This window comes from Aspergillus fumigatus, chromosome 6, assembly GCF_000002655.1.
Source record: "Aspergillus fumigatus Af293 chromosome 6, whole genome shotgun sequence".
Lineage (NCBI taxonomy): Eukaryota > Fungi > Ascomycota > Eurotiomycetes > Eurotiales > Aspergillaceae > Aspergillus > Aspergillus fumigatus.
In genome coordinates this window covers 3,644,498-3,659,881 of record NC_007199.1, presented here as the reverse complement: position 1 = coordinate 3,659,881, position 15,384 = coordinate 3,644,498, and the positions used below count along the sequence as shown (strand labels likewise).

The window sequence follows — 15,384 nt, the reverse complement described above, 5'->3', positions numbered from 1 at the left end:
AAACCTTGTATAGGCTCATCGGCTGAGCGGAAGAATGCCTCTCGAGCATATAAACCGCAGAGTAAATGAGATGATCGGGCGGATTACCAGCACAGCGCGACAACAATGATGTTCCTTTACCCTGTCCTGCTTTCCCTTATCTCCAGTGGAGGTAAGTCACCTTTCTCTCCTTTGGTTGCTGTACTGACCATCCAGCACTGGCTGCCACCTGCCCGAGTCTGCCTTCATCCCCCCAGCTCCAGTCCATCACCACACTCCCAGACCCCTTCTCTTGGTATCCACTGCAGAAGACTGGTCGTGTCAGCACTCTCTCCGACTGGCAATGCCGTCAAAGCCACATTAGCAGCCTCCTCCAGCAGCTCGAACTCGGCACCAAGCCTCCCGCCCCCTCCAGTGTAACCTCCACCTTCAGCCAAAACAAACTCACCATCACCGCCACCAATGCCGGAAACACCATCTCCTTCACAGCAACCATCACCTACCCCTCCTCAGGAGAAGGCCCCTACCCCGCGATGATCGCCTACGGAGGGCTGAGCATCCCGCTCCCACCGGGGGTCGCAGCCATCACCTTCGACAACAGCCAAATCGCGCAGCAAAACGACCAAAGCAGCCGCGGCCAGGGCCTCTTCTACACTCTGTACGGCGCCAACCATTCCGCCGGCGCACTAATGGCCTGGGCCTGGGCCACATCGCTCATCATCGACCGTCTCGAAGCCACCCCCGCCGCGAGAATTAACACCTCCCGCATCGGGGTGACGGGGTGCTCGCGGAACGGCAAGGGCGCATTAGTCGCTGGCGCATTCGATTCGCGGATTGCACTCACCGTCCCGCAGGAGTCCGGCACGGGGGGGTCAGGGTGCTGGCGGCTGGCGGCGGCGTCTGAAGGCGCGCCGCAGAATGTCCAGACGGCCGGGGAGATTGTGCAGGAGAATGTCTGGTTCTCGACTGCGTTCAATGCGTACGCGAATGATGAGGACCGTCTCCCGTTCGACCACCATATGCTGGCTGGGTTGATTGCCCCGCGCGGTCTACTATCCATTGACAATGCGGGGTATCAGTGGCTCGGCCCGTGGTCGTCGCTGGGGTGTATGGGAACGGCGAGGCTGGTCTGGCAGGCGATGGGGGTGCCGGATCGTATGGGGTACTCGATGTCGACGAACCATCCGCACTGCTCGTTTCCGGATCAGCAGCGGGAGGATTTGTTTGCGTTTATTAATCGGTTTCTGCTGGGAATGGAGGTCAATACCACAGTTCAGAAGAATTATGCGGGGATTGCGTTTGATAGTAAGCCGTGGGTGAACTGGCAAGTTCCCAATTTGACTTGATTGTTCAACGATTGAGTCTCTGTTCTTTGCTCTGGAACTCCTCTATGCGAATGTGTTTGAATTTATCGGTTGTCTATATCTTGAGTATCATGATCTCTAGTATTGATTCTTGTATTCTGCTGCCTGGCCGGAAATCAGACAGCTTAGGTTTCCTATGACCCCAGACCGCAGGACAAGCCCTAGTTTAGGGGAAGGTGGCGTTATAGAGCCCTGAGACGCCGGACGTACTGCCACTCTCCAGTTTTGCCAGTCGCCGTTCTTCCTAAAAGAATTAAATACAATGTTTACCGGGTGCAGTGTCTCCGTGTTCAACCTGAACTGCGGAGGCATGCGCAAGTATCCCTCAATTCCAGCACCCAGATTCCTATTCAAGCTCATTCATGATGACCTGCAGCCAAATATCGCTGATCGCGTAGATAATGGACCTGACAAATGTAAAACCGATCGCTATTAACTATCAACCCCTTGAGTTCCTTCCAGAAACCCCTTGGGCTGCTCCCACCTCAGGATGGATGTACTTTGGCGGAACGTTGAAAAAGACGGGAAAGTCTATAAATTATCCAGCTCAGAGTCCGGAGTAATTGCAGGCTTTTTGAATACTGTTCTTGCTGGATGCGGAAAGAGCTTGAGGGGAAATTAAAGCGAATTGACACTAGGAATTTTGCAGATATAGAGCAACTTAAGCGTCCTGAGGAAGGTCAGGTCTCCTGCCGAAATTCGAAGCTCTAGACATCCATCATCACAATCTCAACGCCCTTCGTCCACTGATGCAATAACACAGGCTATCGAGCAATCAGATCGTTCAATTATCGATTAAAGATTGAACATACATCATCAGCTCTGTTCCTGCTTGTAGGTGCCGATGAACGCATCAAGAAATCTGCTCCTTACGTCACCATTGCCTCGGCCTGGTCGGCCGAATTTGTCAACAAGTCTGGACGCCGTGTATAAGATAAGCCAAGGTCAAGGGACGACATCCGCTCTCTCCCGAGCGCTGAAGACTATAAAATGCATCGAGGACTGAGCTTGCTTTGGCGACACTTTGGTATTATTCGCGCAACTCGCTCTGGCCTAAACCCCGTGCCCATTGCATCGACAATCTACTGCAAGAAGTACCCTCACCAAGCCTTCCACCACAACGTCGGAAAAATGTCCAGTTTTGACAAATTCAACGGCAATACGGCGGATAAGCCGCCTAAGAATGAAATGGTCTATCTTCCGGGCGTAATGTCTCCCAATCGGAAGTTTGGAGTGTTCCGCAAGGTCCTACATACAGGCTTGTACTCTCAGTTGGTTGCTATGGAGGTGCCGGTGAAGGGAGAGATCGGAGATGAGGTGCGTCTTTGCGTTCAACCTTTGATGGCTTTCGGTGAAATCTAATGACCATCAGATCCATACTGTCGACCAGACGCTCATCTTCACACACGGCAGGGGAAAGGCCATTGTCGCTGGAAAGGAGCAGGAGATTAAGGATGGCGATGTGGTCATTGTTCCGGCCGGTACTCAGCATCAGTTCCTTAACATTGGCGATGTCCCCTTGGAAGTGGTGACAATCTATGCGCCTGCCGAGCATTATCCGAGTACCATGCACCAAACCAAGGCAGAAGGAGATGCACAGGAAGAAAAGGGTGAGGATGAGGCCCCGGAATGGAGTCAGCGAAGCAAGGCCGAAAATGAGAAGCTGGGACTAGTGAAGGGAGAGTGAGCGTCTATAGAACTCCTTGAGCATGTGCCGTCCGTAGTCTCGTCTTCGTGGTCCAGCCGACAATTTATTTAATGATGTCTGATCAATCGTTTATCTATTGTGTGTCGGTCTAATGCATTCTAGGAGTAAAGTTCACCATGATCTCGTATTCTTGCTCTGGAGAGACAGCATCTTGGATGAACACTTCCTCATAGTTGAGAGGATGCAACTGAGATATATTAGTTTGACTTCTGCAGGACTGCCGACTGTACTTACATCAAACTTCCAGATGATCAAAGCAGCAGCTCGCTTCAATTCTAGCCAAGCCGCTCGAGCTTCTGCAGAATTCGGGATATTCGGTCGCAGAAACAACAATGCTTCCTCCATTCGTGTCCGTTGCCATTGATCCAAGTCCGCCTGTAGCCATCTTTGAGGCCGAAAATCAGAGACGTCTTCTCCGAAGGTAGTACGATTGTTTCTTAAAGCCTCTGAATGGAACTGAACGACCGTTCTTTCAGGAACATAATGTCCTAAGACTGCTAAACCACCCGCAGGGACAGCTCTTCGATAATCAAATTTCATGGCAAGTCGCATCGATTCCTTCATAACAGCATCCAGGAATGGTAGGGCGTGTAACTCTGTCTCTTGATGAAGGACGTCAGATATAGTCAAGTTGCGAAATGCGTTGTCTACCTCGTCCTGGAGCTGAAACATAGCCGTAGGGCACTTGAACAAATGGCGAAACATTGAAACGAATGCGGCAGCCATGCAGTCCGCTCCGTTTACAATCAGAGAGTCGTACGGACCATCATATTCACGGGTTTCTGCCTGCAGAATTGTTTTTCTGCCCGTCTCCGGCAAGACGTCGACGATAGACGCATCATTCCACCGGGAATAGGTCCCTGCGCAGGAAATCCATCTTAGGCCCTTGTTGCGTTTGCGCTTTAGCTTAGCAACTGGACTCTTGAACATAATATGATCCAGGGATGTTGTAAATCGGCATCTATCTATATGGTTTGACCGAGTACCTATAGGTGCTGCTCGGTCATCTCCAAGGTCGCCCACAAACATGCGTCCAACAATGTCCGTTGCGAAGTTACGAAACACAGTCAGTTTCATGGTATGTTGTCTTCGGATGGCTCTGAGAAAGTTGAGAACCAAGTTCTTGATTTCATCATGATGTTGAGGTCCATCGTCTGTCTGTTCGTCTAGGTAAATACGATGATCGCTTTTGAGTCGAGAATTGACAATCGCTTCTTCTGGTTCATCCACATAGCTATCAAGAAACGACTTCTGAGTCTCAGCATGTAATCCATCTGCTCGGAGAGGAAGTGATGAATACCTTCGACCTTTGAGGGCAGGCGGCATCCAGCCAGAAGACGATGGAGGGGTCAGAGACGCTGACCGTCTTCGGCCCTATGCGAACCACCTCTCCATATTTGCGATGAAGACGCTCCAAACGATAAGCATACCCTGGTGACAACTTGAAACACTGCGACCAAATATCAGACAGAACCGCAAGCAACGGGCCGGGGAGTGTGTTTAGCCGGGTATAGTTCCACAGGATACCGCCGAATACGCAGAGAATCAATAGCAAAGCCGCAAAAACAGCCATTTGTCAGGGACATATTTCGAAATGGAGGTTGAATCATGCCTGTAAACTTTTTTCTCCATTTGAAAGAAATCAGTAGAAAACCACCTTTGGAGGTCGAAGAAGCAACCTAACATGACACCACACTCCGTCTCCTTGTTTAACCGCAATGTCCTGAACCGAGAAAAAGAACCGGGGAGAGGCCAGTGGCTCATTTTTTCCCCCCACACGACAAGTCTTCATTGCTAGAACTACTGAAGCCTTAAAAGGTCCCCAGCAGCAACTGGTAAAGCCTAGGAACTGCGTAATTGGTCAGCTTTCTCTTTTGGTCTTATCTGATTATTCAGTGGGTTCAGCCAATGTCCCATCTCAAGGCCCAACTGGATTGGTTGTGCCCCATTTCCCATCGGCCCGATGGCTTATCAACTACCAGCTGCGTGACACTACAGAGCAGCCACTAGGTTAATCCGGGGAATCTGGAGAAGACCTGATTGATTCATGAGAAAAAAAAGAATTATCTGCAAGGTTTGCCAAATACGAGCGGGATTTCAGCCTCGAGTTCAGCAGTGTGAGTGTCCAACGACATAAGGCTGTTTAGAAGCACGTATCGTGGGGTCATGAGACGGACGGCGTTCGGCAAACATCGCATAGTTGTCGTCAACCTCAATCGCACAAATAATCGAGTCCTTGAAGCTCACTTACTGGGCTGTTGGTGCCCCGTGCTTTAAAGGAAAGGACCATCAAACAAGATCAAGTTTACTGGAAGCCAGTTTTTCCGATCTCCAAACAGCAGGAGGCAGTCAGTAGTATGATTATGATCTGTCTCTGATCGCCACCACCATTTCCCCATGGCGCACGGCAAAGCTCGAAGTGGATTGCAGAACCGATCAATAGACAGGTCGGGAAATACACGTTCTGTTATAGCGTGCGCGATGATCACCAGACGTTCTGCAGAGACCTGCTGACGACTATGGCAGATGCAATCGATGTCGGGGCAGAAAGACCCGATGCGCTGGCACCCCACCCTATCCCTGTGCTGCATGTGAGGATGCGGGACAGATCTGTGTGTATACTGAAGCCGAGAAACGAGTGTCGGTATCTGAAAGGTGAGCCAAACTACGCGGACTGGGAGATGAGTGGAGATATAAAGGAGCAATCACCTGGAAGGCGCAAGGCGCTAACCGCAGTGGTACTGAGACAGCTACCTGCGTCAGCTTCAATCGCAAGCTAGAGCTGCAAGGCAAGGATCGGACCACAGTCTTCCCCCTCTGTCATCGCACTCCACTCCAAGCCAGCCCACTCCCTTCAGCAACGCAAGTGAGAGCACTCCGCCTAATCGAGATGACTGGTGGTATAATGGAACGGATAATCTTTTCTTAAACCGATCCGGAGAACATCGTATGTCCGATAGATTGCATCATCCACGATATCAGCTAACCACCACTCTCAGACTATGTTGGCCCTGCTGCGGCGGTCGCGCTAGCCAAGCGACTGCATCCTTCACCATCCAATCTCGCATGGGACGTACGCCCTCTCTACGATGATCCTCTGTCTCTGCACCGTTCCGTCAATCGGACTCTCCCGCAGTTGCCACCATATGAATTCGCGAAGCGATTGTTCTGGGTGCAGTATGCCTACATTGGAACTATCTTTTCCCTGATCCAGCCTGAGGACTTCGAAGAACGACTCAATGCTGTCTATCATCACCCTCCTGACTTCTCGAACCGAGAGTCATGTCTCGTTTATTGCCAAGTCCTGCTTGTCATTGCCTACGGGCTGATGTATTCAGTGAACCAGTGGTCAGGAGACGATGGGCCACCTGGATTCAAATACTTTAAACATGCCTTGCGTTTTCTGCCAGACATTCATGAAGAAGGCTCGATATTCTTTGTCGAGGTCCTGTGCTATGTCGCTTACTACATGCAGAATCTGAACCGGCGGGATGCTGCTTTTCTATACGTAAGCATCCATTTTTCTAATAACCTTGATGGCCCCCCTGACATAAATGGCAGATTGGCCTTGCACTTCGCATGGCTATCTCTTTAGGACTTCATCAGGAGGTATCGCACCCGGATGTCAGTGATGCAGATCGCTACCGACGCCGACGAGCCTGGTGGTCTGTGTATAGCCTAGACAGGTACTACGACATGCATCTTCTCGGAACGGGATGCTAACATGGTGCAGGTTACTTTCTGTCAAGTCCGGGAATCCAATCACTATCCAAGATGAAGATATTGGGACATTGTGGCCGATACCTGAAGTACGACCCCTCAAAGCTTTATTTCCCAAGTTCTTTTGGTTTTCATCATTCAATCAATCACTCTCTGCTAACCATTAGCAGGGCGGTGCTGTATCAGCTCCGTGGCCGTCCGTCGTTCTCACTCATTACACCCAACTGTCTCGCATACTAGGTAGAATTGGAGAAGGCGAGTTCCTCAACCCAGACTCTTCAAAATCATGCTGACATGCGAGATAGAGATTTACCGCAAGAAACCACGATCAGGGTCTAATCTCCTGGCATCCGTACAGAGCATCACAAATGACCTCTCTGACTGGCTCCGACAAGTGCCCGATCGCTTACGCATTGATTTTACCACACTAGATACGCATATCAATCGCGAGTCAGTCTCCATATTCCTTCACTTTTATTCGTGCATCAACATGACGGCCAGACCTCTGGTGTTCTATGTAATCCAGAGACGCCTGGACGCAGAGACTGGCGGGCCGACCGCAAATGACTGGAAAGAAGGCTTGTCGCAAAATACAGTTGCCGTCATTGAGAGCTGCATCACTGCAGCTCGAGCCACGACGCTCATTATGGATGCTGCAGCCAGGCACAATCTAGTCGGTACGTTCTATCTTTCTTCTCGACCAAAAACTTGATGCTCATTGTGAACCATAGCAACCTACGGCTACCTGGACGGCGAATACATCTTCTCTGCCGCTCTACTGCTGGTCATGGTCAATGCGGCCTTCCCACACAATGAGACAAATGCCAGAACAATGGATATGGCGCTGAATCTGTTGCGTAGTATGGCTGATCGCGGTAATACCTACCTGGGGTCTCGTCACTCCTTGCTGCTAGAACTTCAAGCCTCCATTGGATCCAACCAAGTGGCTCAAGGACGGGTTGATTTCAATGCTCCCGTGACACCTATCAGCACTCAGCAGCGTAGTCCCCCTCAGACCATTGGTATAGGAGAAGATGCAAGGGTCGGTCCCTCAGACTGGCCATCCCAGCAGCATATCACCTTCAATCTTGATATCAACGACGACCCAGGATTGTGGGAAGAGGTCCTCGGTCAGATCGATATTGATATGGACACCGACTGGATTGAGAATACTCTGAGAAAGCAAGACTGATTCAATCGTTCAGCAACTAGGACTGCTTCATCCAGATACGGCGCAACAAGTATTCGGCGAGTGTGGTGATGACGACTCCAAAATATACGTATCAAGTCTTGGCATAGGATCAGCCCCCAACACAGCATAAATAAGTGGAGATCATTGATCAGTGTCTTACTAGTACTCCGTACTAATGCAGCATATCAGCGCACAGTGCACTGGTTCCAGACCTATCCTATCTAATTATAGTACTAGTGCGCAAGGGTCGGGAGAGTGACTAGTGTTTACAATGATCAACAACACGAGTCCATACCAGCATGGCCAACCATCAGGATACTGAGGACTTGTTTAGCTTACTTGCATTCAAGAAATGATTCTCTGTCTGATGAGGTTACTGTTATTTCATGTCATTCCTGCAGTAACACGCTCATCCTTCTGATCCGTCAAATCCTCGTTTCTAAGAACTGGAGTCTTCTTGGTTGTTGAATTATGCGACCATTTGCCTGATTCAGCAAATACATTCCGCCATTCTTGGCAAACATAGGGGAAAGCTATACCCATTCCTGTCTAGTTTATGGCGATCTTCAGTGCTAGTCATTTAGTCAGGAACATAAGAGCTAGACATGCACATCCTGCGCATCCTGACTACAGGTACAAAAAGCGGCCCAGTGGCGCACGGGACCATGGGGTCTTTTTCGCAATGCTGTGCAGTACGACTTTGACTCTTGCATCATGGGCAATACCACCAGTATCGCCGCTGGGCGTGACTGTTTACTATCCGCCGTTGGAGGGAACCATGCTCATGTCGCATTCCAAGATCAGCTGTTGTACCAGGCTACCGCGGTCGAGCCATACAACCTGAATATCCCGGTCACTCCGGCAGCAGTGACATATCCTCAATCGGCGGATGAGGTAGCTGCGGTGGTGAAATGTGCCGCTGATTATGGCTACAAGGTACAAGCTCGCAGTGGAGGACACAGTTTCGGCAACTATGGTATGTATGCCTTAAACTGTTACGGTGGTAGTTCTCAGCCTCCGAAATCAAGTCCGCTAACTTGTCTCTGTTCAAGGCCTCGGAGGAGAGGACGGGGCCATCGTGGTCGACATGAAGCACTTCGACCAATTCTCCATGGATGAGTCGACCTATACCGCGACCATCGGACCCGGAATCACGCTAGGCGACCTCGACACCGCGCTATACAATGCGGGCCATCGAGCAATGGCGCACGGTATCTGTCCGACCATCCGGACAGGCGGCCACCTGACAATCGGTGGATTGGGCCCGACAGCGCGCCAGTGGGGTCTGGCGCTGGACCACGTTGAGGAAGTCGAGGTCGTGCTAGCAAACTCGAGTATTGTGCGTGCGTCGGATACTCAGAACCAGGAGATTCTCTTCGCTGTCAAAGGTGCTGCTGCCAGCTTTGGGATAGTCACGGAATTCAAAGTGCGCACCGAAGAGGCGCCCGGATTGGCTGTTCAATATTCGTTTACGTTCAATCTGGGGACTGCTGCTGAGAAGGCAAAGCTCGTCAAAGACTGGCAGGCATTCATAGCTCAGGAAGATCTCACGTGGAAGTTCTACTCCAACATGAACATCATTGACGGCCAGATCATTCTCGAAGGTATTTACTTTGGCTCGAAAGCAGAATACGACGCGCTGGGCCTGGAGGAAAAGTTCCCGACCAGCGAGCCCGGCACCGTGCTAGTCCTAACAGATTGGTTGGGAATGGTCGGTCATGGACTGGAAGATGTCATTCTAAGACTGGTTGGAAACGCCCCGACCTGGTTTTATGCCAAGTCCCTAGGATTTGCACCTCGCGCACTGATCCCGGATTCCGCAATTGACGACTTCTTCGAGTATATCCACAAGAACAACCCCGGAACCGTGTCCTGGTTTGTTACACTCAGCCTGGAGGGTGGAGCTATCAACAAGGTGCCTGAAGATGCCACAGCATACGGCCACCGCGATGTGCTTTTCTGGGTTCAAATCTTCATGATTAACCCGCTTGGTCCAGTCTCGCAGACCATATATGATTTCGCGGATGGTCTGTACGATGTTCTAGCTAAGGCAGTGCCAGAGAGTGCAGGTCACGCATACCTCGGATGTCCAGATCCCAGAATGCCCAACGCCCAGCAGGCGTACTGGCGTAACAACCTCCCAAGATTGGAGGAGCTGAAGGGTGACTTGGATCCGAAAGACATCTTCCACAATCCACAGGGCGTTATGGTTGTCTCCTGAGATGGTACATTTGCATTTTTGTATAGTGTTATATGCTTTATACCTGTGTGGACGCTAGTTGATGGTCCCCCCCCTTACAGCACGTCCTAGGTCTTGGGTAGCCAACTATCTTCCTAGTATAGAAATACTTATACTTAACAAGTTTAACAACTTAGATACTCATAGTTATAAGCTACAGAAATATAGTAGGCTATTAGCTCGATTACCACATCACTATCAGGCATTCCATATATATTTACCGCACACACTCCATCCTATTATAAGACATGATTTAAGCATTGATCGTACGCTGCAAGTTTTGTGAAAGATACCCCTCCAGAACAATAATACCTTCCCATGAAATCACTGACCCCTTTTAAAACTCGTGAATAATCCTAATCTCCAAATCCAATCTCATTATCCTCAAGATTCTTCTCCTCTTGCAATAACCGGCAGCATCGGACCGCGGCTCCCGACGCGCCGACCATCGGGCCGACACGTGACCAGGTCGAATGCGCCCGCATCACCAGCACGGAGAATACAGTCCGAATGATGGGCCCCAGCAGCGCGGAGAACCAGTCAGATCGGCGCTTGAAACCCCCCCCAGTGATGTGATGTCGTTATCAGTGATGGCCCTCTTTCGGCCCTTTAAAGTCGGAGAGCGAACGAGCTTAGTGTTTGCCAGACTTTGGAGTGGCATATTATAAATTGGTGATACCCCTCGTTCACGGAGCATACTAGGTACACTTCCTTTCCCCCTCCATCCCTCTCCGCGTTTTTACATCATCTCCGCACACATACACAAACACGATGGAGGAAGAATCAGGGAAGATCACTATTTCCATCGACCGTGGTGGTACTTTCACTGATGTCCATGCCATTGTACCTGGTCGTCCGGATATCATCCTCAAGCTGCTTTCGGTTGACCCCGGTCACTACGAGGATGCCCCCACAGAAGGTGTCCGTCAGATCCTCGAGCTCGTAACCGGCGAGCCTCACCCTCGAGGGCAGCCATTGAAGCTAGACCGCATCCGCTGTTTGCGAATGGGGACAACAGTTGCCACAAATGCGTTGCTCGAACGGAAAGGTGCGCGATCCGTGCTCTTCACAACGAAAGGTTTCCGAGATCTCCTGAAGATTGGCGATCAGTCGCGTCCCAGTATCTTTGACTTGACAATGGCCAGGCCTGGCGTCTTGCCAGAAAGCGTGGTAGAGGTTAATGAGCGTGTCGTGCCCTGCCACCCGTCTGCTGACAAAGATTGTTTCCCTGGTGCCCGCATTGTCGAGGGTGTGACCGGCGAGAAGTTTCGTGTGGTCCAGGAGCTGGATCTTGACGCGGTTCGGGTGGAGCTGCAGAGACTGAAGGAGCAAGGGTATCAGTCATTGTCTGTGGCGCTCGTTCATTCATACGCATATCCAGAGCACGAGCGTCTGATCGGCGAACTGGCCGAGAGCATGGGCTTCTCCGTCACACTGTCGTCCAAGTTACAACCCATGATCAAGGTCGTGCCTCGAGGGATGTCGGCCGCAGCCGATGCCTATCTCACTCCCGTCATCAAATTATACATTGATTCCATCTCTGCCGCCTTTGAAGGGGGTCTGGAACAGCAGCGAGAGTGTCGCTTCGAATTTATGCAATCCGACGGTGGCCTGGTTGACTTTCGTCGCTTCAGCGGGCTGAAGGCGATCCTGTCTGGTCCGGCTGCTGGTGTGGTCGGTTTCGCGGCCACCAGCTATGATCCCACTGAGAAGATTCCCGTCATTGGTTTCGACATGGGTGGCACATCCACAGACGTTTCGCGCTTCGCCGGCCATCTGGAGCATGTGTTCGGATCCAAGGTTGCTGGCGTTCTGATCCAATCCCCCCAACTCGACATCAACACCGTGGCAGCGGGTGGAGGCTCCATCCTCACCTGGCGGAATGGTCTGTTCTATGTTGGTCCCGAATCTGCTTCGGCCCACCCCGGTCCCGCTTGTTATCGCAAGGGTGGCCCTCTGACGGTGACGGATGCCAATCTGTTCCTTGGTCGCTTGCTGCCGGAGTACTTCCCACACATCTTTGGTCCGAACGAGGACCAGCCGCTCGACCTTGAAGTTACTACGAAGCTGTTCAACGAACTGACGGACAAGATCAACGCCGAAAGGAGAGAAAAGGGCCAGTCCGAGTACACGGCGGAAGAGATCGCGTTGGGTTTCTTGAAGGTGGCGGATGAGTCCATGGCCCGTCCTATTCGCAATCTGACCGAGGCTCGCGGATATGAAACTGCTTCCCATCATCTGGCTTGCTTTGGTGGTGCCGGTGGCCAACACGCCTGTTCCGTTGCTGCGTCCCTTGGAATCTCCCGCATCATCATCCACAAGTACTCCTCCGTCCTGTCGGCTTACGGCTTGGCCTTGGCTGAAGTCGTCAAGGAGTCTCAGGAGCCAGTCTCTGCCGACTACCACGCCTCGCAGTCGACGCTGCAGAAACGATTTGACGCCATGACCCAAGCTGCTACCGAGGAGATGGTGACACAGGGCTTCCGTGCCGATCAGGTCCATCATGAACTGTACCTCAACATGCGATATGAAGGGTCGGACACCAGCCTGATGATCTTGAAGCCGGAGGAAGACTCTGGTTTCCTCGACCAATTCCGAGACCGTCATCGCCGAGAATTCGGCTTCAATTCGGAGCGAGCAGTCCTCGTTGATGACATCCGCGTGCGTACGATCGCCGCTTCCAAAGTGCGCACGGAAAAGAGTCCACTCGTCCAGCTGAAGGAGGCGTCTTTGAAAGACGTCAGTCACCCGCCTGATAATGTCACCAAGGCATACTTCGATGGCAACTCTAGCCGCATCGATACCCCAGTGTATCTGCTCGATAAGCTCGAGAAGAGCACTCGTGTCCATGGGCCTGCCATCATCATCGACAAGACACAGACCATTGTTGTCGTGCCCAACGCTGTTGCAAGCGTCCTGGAGACGTGCGTCGTAATTGATCTCAAGGATACCAAGACCGACGCGTCCGCTGCCAGCGACGAGTCATCTAACATCGATCCCATCCGGCTCAGCATCTTCGGTCATCGTTTCATGTCCATTGCCGAGCAGATGGGCCGGACGCTTCAGAAGACCTCGGTGTCGACCAACATCAAGGAGCGTCTGGACTTTTCCTGCGCTCTGTTCTCCCCTGATGGAGGACTAGTAGCGAATGCGCCTCATGTCCCTGTTCATCTCGGCTCGATGCAGTTTGCTGTCCGGTACCAGCACCAGAAATGGTTGGGAAATCTGAAAGACGGCGACGTCCTCGTTGCCAACCACCCCAGCTGTGGTGGAACCCACTTGCCAGACATCACGGTACGCTCTACTATCCGGTCCGCTATTCTATTTACTGACTCCATTAGGTTATTACGCCCGTCTTTGACCGCCCCGGCGGCACCGAGATCATGTTCTACGTGGCGTCTCGCGGCCATCACGCGGACATTGGAGGCATCCTTCCTGGATCGATGCCGCCCAAATCCACCGAGCTATGGCAAGAAGGAGCTGCTATCGAGGGCGACAAGATCGTCAGCAACGGCGTTTTCGACGAAAAACGCATCATGGAGCTTCTGGTTGACGGGCCCGCTCAGTACGAGGGCTGCTCAGGCGCAAGATGTGTCAGCGACAACATCTCGGACCTGAAAGCGCAGATTGCTGCCAACGCGCGCGGTATCTCTTTGATCCAGGCTCTTTTCGCCGAGTACGGCGTCGAGACCGTCCAGAAGTACATGTACGCTATCCAGCACACGGCCGAGAGGGCCGTCCGCGACCTTCTCAAGGGACTCCACAAGAAGTTCGGCGGTCGACCCCTGGAAGCAGTCGACTACATGGACGACGGCACCCCGATCAAGCTGAAGGTCACTATTGACGGCTCGGATGGCTCAGCCGTCTTCGACTTCGCCGGCACCGGCCCGGAGGTCTACGGCGGCTGGAACGCCCCGATCGCCATCACCCACTCGGCCATTATCTACTGCCTGCGCTGCATGATCAACGCCGATGTGCCGCTCAACCAAGGCTGTCTGGCCCCGATCGACATCCGCGTCCCATCGCCCAGCATCCTCTCTCCGACCAAGACCGCCGCCGTCGTCGGCGGCAACGTCGTCACCTCGCAGCGCATCACCGACGTCGTGCTCAAGGCGTTCCGCGCCTGCGCCGCCTCCCAGGGCTGCTGCAACAACCTCACGTTCGGCACGAATGCGCGCACCGACCCGACTACCGGCGAGACGCTCCCAGGCTTCGGGTACTACGAGACCATCGCGGGAGGCAGCGGCGCGGGGCCAACCTGGGACGGCGAGTCCGGGGTGCACGTGCACATGACCAACACGCGTATCACCGACCCGGAGATCCTGGAAAAACGGTACCCGACGCTGCTGAGGCAGTTTAGCCTGCGGCCAGGATCGGGCGGCAAGGGTCTGCATCCTGGTGGGGACGGCGTGATTCGCGAGATTGAGTTCCTCGCGCCGATGCAGTGCTCGATCCTCTCGGAGCGACGGGTGCATCGTCCATATGGTCTGGAGGGCGGCGAAGATGCGCAGCCGGGAATGAATCTGTGGGTTACCACAGATAAGGAGACGGGGGTGGAGCGCCAGGTGAATATTGGCGGGAAGAATACCGTGTCTGTGGGCACTCATGACCGATTTGTAATTATGACTGCTGGTGGTGGTGGATGGGGGGCTGCACAAGCATGAGCATTTGTTGTATATGGCGCAGGTACTGTTATATTGCTTACGATGAATATAGGAATGTATGACTTTAATCAAGACTATCCGTCTATACTGATCCATCTATTACAAATATATATCTCCAGAAACGATTGAACTCATGCTTAGATTTGTTGTTCAGGTCGATGATGGATGTATCTAGTCAGACGACCAACAACTGAAGGATTTTGAAACAAAGCCAAGCACAACGTGATCAGGTGGTTTAATAACTAAAGGAACGTGCACCTCATGTCAAAGGAAAAGCGCTAGTTTGGTTTGGAAATAGTACTAATAAGAATAATAAAAGCGAGCCTCGGGGAGAATTGTCACTACGGATTCCTCGCATGACCCTAAACAAGTATGCTGCAAGGCGTTTGTAAGTGCCGAATACGGCGTACTAGTGGAAGCCTAGCGAGGTCTGTTATTATGGTGTATTCTTATCTGATTCGCTCCATATTGCGACATTTTATGGCACCTGGTCTCTGGTACACAAGAACAATAGAGGA

The 15,384-nt window shown here is 52.1% G+C and overlaps 6 protein-coding genes across 6 annotated transcripts; 5 read left to right on the top strand and 1 right to left on the bottom strand.

Moving 5' to 3' along the window:
* Window positions 1-108: 108 nt before the first annotated feature.
* On the top strand, window positions 109-1,388 carry AFUA_6G14390 (putative extracelular cellulose binding protein (Cip2); the record flags this gene model as incomplete). Its single annotated transcript, XM_746220.2, has 2 exons — window positions 109-151; window positions 196-1,388. 2 exons carry the CDS (start codon window positions 109-111, stop codon window positions 1,323-1,325), a joined length of 1,173 nt encoding a protein of 390 aa, XP_751313.1. The 3' UTR covers window positions 1,326-1,388.
* A 945-nt stretch (window positions 1,389-2,333) lies between these two features.
* Window positions 2,334-3,030, top strand: AFUA_6G14370 (cupin domain-containing protein; the record flags this gene model as incomplete). The annotated part of the gene is made up of 2 exons (XM_746218.1): window positions 2,334-2,660; window positions 2,716-3,030. The coding sequence occupies 2 exons, from the start codon at window positions 2,334-2,336 to the stop codon at window positions 3,028-3,030; spliced, it is 642 nt and encodes a 213-aa protein (XP_751311.1).
* Window positions 3,031-3,139: 109 nt separating this feature from the next.
* Window positions 3,140-4,847, bottom strand: AFUA_6G14360 (uncharacterized protein; the record flags this gene model as incomplete). The annotated part of the gene is made up of 3 exons (XM_077805127.1): window positions 4,352-4,847; window positions 3,286-4,299; window positions 3,140-3,238 (listed from the first exon to the last, which is right to left on the bottom strand). Exons 1-3 carry the CDS (start codon window positions 4,622-4,624, stop codon window positions 3,140-3,142), a joined length of 1,386 nt encoding a protein of 461 aa, XP_077661258.1. The 5' UTR covers window positions 4,625-4,847.
* Window positions 4,848-5,570: 723 nt separating this feature from the next.
* AFUA_6G14350 (transcription factor domain-containing protein) lies at window positions 5,571-8,301 on the top strand. The gene is made up of 8 exons (XM_746216.3): window positions 5,571-5,786; window positions 5,815-5,998; window positions 6,051-6,559; window positions 6,613-6,737; window positions 6,785-6,860; window positions 6,942-7,011; window positions 7,077-7,448; window positions 7,503-8,301. Exons 1-8 carry the CDS (start codon window positions 5,649-5,651, stop codon window positions 7,961-7,963), a joined length of 1,935 nt encoding a protein of 644 aa, XP_751309.3. The 5' UTR covers window positions 5,571-5,648; the 3' UTR covers window positions 7,964-8,301.
* Window positions 8,302-8,572: 271 nt separating this feature from the next.
* On the top strand, window positions 8,573-10,417 carry AFUA_6G14340 (FAD-binding oxidoreductase). Its single transcript, XM_746215.2, has 2 exons — window positions 8,573-8,939; window positions 9,016-10,417. Exons 1-2 carry the CDS (start codon window positions 8,678-8,680, stop codon window positions 10,182-10,184), a joined length of 1,431 nt encoding a protein of 476 aa, XP_751308.1. The 5' UTR covers window positions 8,573-8,677; the 3' UTR covers window positions 10,185-10,417.
* Window positions 10,418-10,722: 305 nt separating this feature from the next.
* AFUA_6G14330 (5-oxoprolinase) lies at window positions 10,723-14,955 on the top strand. The gene is made up of 2 exons (XM_746214.2): window positions 10,723-13,496; window positions 13,544-14,955. Exons 1-2 carry the CDS (start codon window positions 10,974-10,976, stop codon window positions 14,864-14,866), a joined length of 3,846 nt encoding a protein of 1,281 aa, XP_751307.1. The 5' UTR covers window positions 10,723-10,973; the 3' UTR covers window positions 14,867-14,955.
* The last annotated feature ends 429 nt before the right edge of the window (window positions 14,956-15,384 follow it).

Excerpts from the sequence above, each read along its gene's own strand:
- AFUA_6G14350 (XM_746216.3), top strand. The coding sequence starts at position 5,649 with ATGCGGGACAGATCTGTGTGTATACTGAAGCCGAGAAACGAGTGTCGG. Across the intron at positions 5,787-5,814 it reads GGCGCAAGGCGCTAACCGCA|CTTCAATCGCAAGCTAGAGC; the intron begins GTGGTACTGAGA and ends TACCTGCGTCAG. Across the intron at positions 5,999-6,050 it reads AAACCGATCCGGAGAACATC|ACTATGTTGGCCCTGCTGCG; the intron begins GTATGTCCGATA and ends CACCACTCTCAG.
- AFUA_6G14340 (XM_746215.2), top strand. The coding sequence starts at position 8,678 with ATGGGCAATACCACCAGTATCGCCGCTGGGCGTGACTGTTTACTATCC. Across the intron at positions 8,940-9,015 it reads ACACAGTTTCGGCAACTATG|GCCTCGGAGGAGAGGACGGG; the intron begins GTATGTATGCCT and ends TCTCTGTTCAAG.
- AFUA_6G14330 (XM_746214.2), top strand. The coding sequence starts at position 10,974 with ATGGAGGAAGAATCAGGGAAGATCACTATTTCCATCGACCGTGGTGGT. Across the intron at positions 13,497-13,543 it reads CCCACTTGCCAGACATCACG|GTTATTACGCCCGTCTTTGA; the intron begins GTACGCTCTACT and ends TGACTCCATTAG.